At 44.8% G+C, this 1,801-nt stretch overlaps 1 protein-coding gene across 1 annotated transcript; it reads right to left on the reverse strand.

The window, feature by feature from the left end:
• Positions 1-1,075: 1,075 nt before the first annotated feature.
• On the reverse strand, positions 1,076-1,546 carry LOC148879984 (uncharacterized). Its single transcript, XM_088975656.1, has one exon. It carries the CDS (start codon positions 1,544-1,546, stop codon positions 1,076-1,078), a length of 471 nt encoding a protein of 156 aa, XP_088831782.1.
• Positions 1,547-1,801: the final 255 nt, after the last annotated feature.

Below are 1,801 nucleotides of genomic sequence, written 5' to 3' on the forward strand. Positions count from 1 at the left end.
GCTTCAATACATCTCCTTCCTCAGGTCGGGTTAAAACTAGGGTTGTACTTAGATACCTTATCAGCTCGTCAAACGTGAGCTGGCACTCTTCAGTCCATTCGAAAGTATCATTCTTTTTTATTGCCTTAAAGAAAGGGAGGCACCGATCCGTCGATTTAGACATGAAATGGCTTAGGGCTGCTATCCAGCCATTCAACCTCTAGACTTCTTTTATTTTTTGGGGTGGTCTCATATCTATGATTGCTTTTATTTTTTCTGGGTTGGCCTCGATACCACGTCGGTTGACTATATAGCCTAAAAATTTACCCAAAGTGACTCCAAAAACAAACTTATTCGGATTTAACTTCATGTTATATCTCCTTAAATTTTGAAAAACAACATCCAAATCGTTAATTAAAGATCTAGAAAACTGGGTCTTTACAAATGTTCAAAAATTTTGTTTACAAGTTGCTGGAAAGTTGCTCCAGCATTTTTCAAACCAAAGGGCATAACTTTATAACAATATAGCCTAAGCTCGGTTACAAAAGCAGTTTTGTCTTGGTTAACTGTGTCCATCCTAATTTAATTATAGCTGAAGTAAGCGTCCATGAAACTCAGCAACTCATGCCTTGAGGTCACGTCTACCAGGTGGTCAATTCTCGGTAGGGGGAAGCAATCCTTTGGGCAGGCTTTGTTCAGGTCGGTGTTAGCGATGCACCATGCGCTACTTGCCATTGGCTTTCTTCACGAGCACTGGGTTTGTGACCCAGCTCGGGTAGTGGACCTCCTTGATGAAGTCTGCGGTGAGGAGCTTCCCGACCTCCTCATCGACTACTCTCCACCACTCCAAGGCGAGGTTGCATTTTCTTTGTCTGACTGGCCTAACTAGAGGGTCCACATTAAGTTTGTGAATTATGACGCTAGGGTCAATTCTAGGCATTTCTGCCATGGACTAGGTGAAAACATCTAAATTGTTAAGTAAAAAACTTACTAGCTATGTTCGGAGTGGTGCACTTATTAGTGCACTGATCTGGAGAGTCCTGGTTGGTTCGGTCTCGGACACTGGCACGTGGACTGTCTCTTCCGTCAGGGCAACTCACTCCTCACTATAGTCTGCAGTTCGCTCCAGTTCGACGTCTTCTACCAATTTTGCCTTTCCTTTGAGAGTAGCCACATAACACCTCCGAGACTTGAACTGATCACCTCGCACTACCCCCACTCCGTAATCCGTTGGAAACTTCATTGCAAGATAGTAAGTTGACACTATCGCACATAGAATGTGCGTAATGGGCCGACCTATGATTGCATTGTAAGGGGATGGAGTCGTGACCACCAAGAATGTATGCTCGAACCGGACAATATTTGGCCGCGTGTCCACCTCCACTGGTATTGTAATGCAACCTATAGGCCTGACTTCTTCTCCGTTGAACCCTACTAGTGGGGCATCTGCAGGTTTTAGATCACTTTGCTGTATTTGCAACTTGTCAAAGGTTCCTTTGAATAGGATATCAACTGACTTGCCTGAGTCCACCAAGATCCAGTTTACTTCAAAGTCATTGATGATCATCTCCACGACCAGGTCGTTGTCATGAGGATACTGAATCTCATGAGCATCATCCTTGATAAAGTAGATTGGTTCTTCGATTCGAGGTCACTTGGGTGGGTTCTCTGCTTCATGCTTCAGCTCTCGGACTGACATTTTCCCAGCTGCTAGTGTGCACCCCGCTACAATAGATCCTCCGGCAATCATATTAATCATCCCGCAGATCGGCCTTTCTTCTAGCACCGGGCGAGGTGGCTGCTCATTCTATTTACTGCTCTC

This window comes from Nelumbo lutea, chromosome 1 (genome assembly GCF_056320005.1).
Source record: "Nelumbo lutea isolate HS-2025 chromosome 1, American lotus-T2T, whole genome shotgun sequence".
Classification (NCBI taxonomy): Eukaryota; Viridiplantae; Streptophyta; class Magnoliopsida; order Proteales; family Nelumbonaceae; genus Nelumbo; species Nelumbo lutea.

What these genes read in the sequence shown, in the direction of transcription:
- LOC148879984 (XM_088975656.1), bottom strand. Translation starts at nt 1,546, where the DNA reads ATGATCATCAATGACTTTGAAGTAAACTGGATCTTGGTGGACTCAGGC.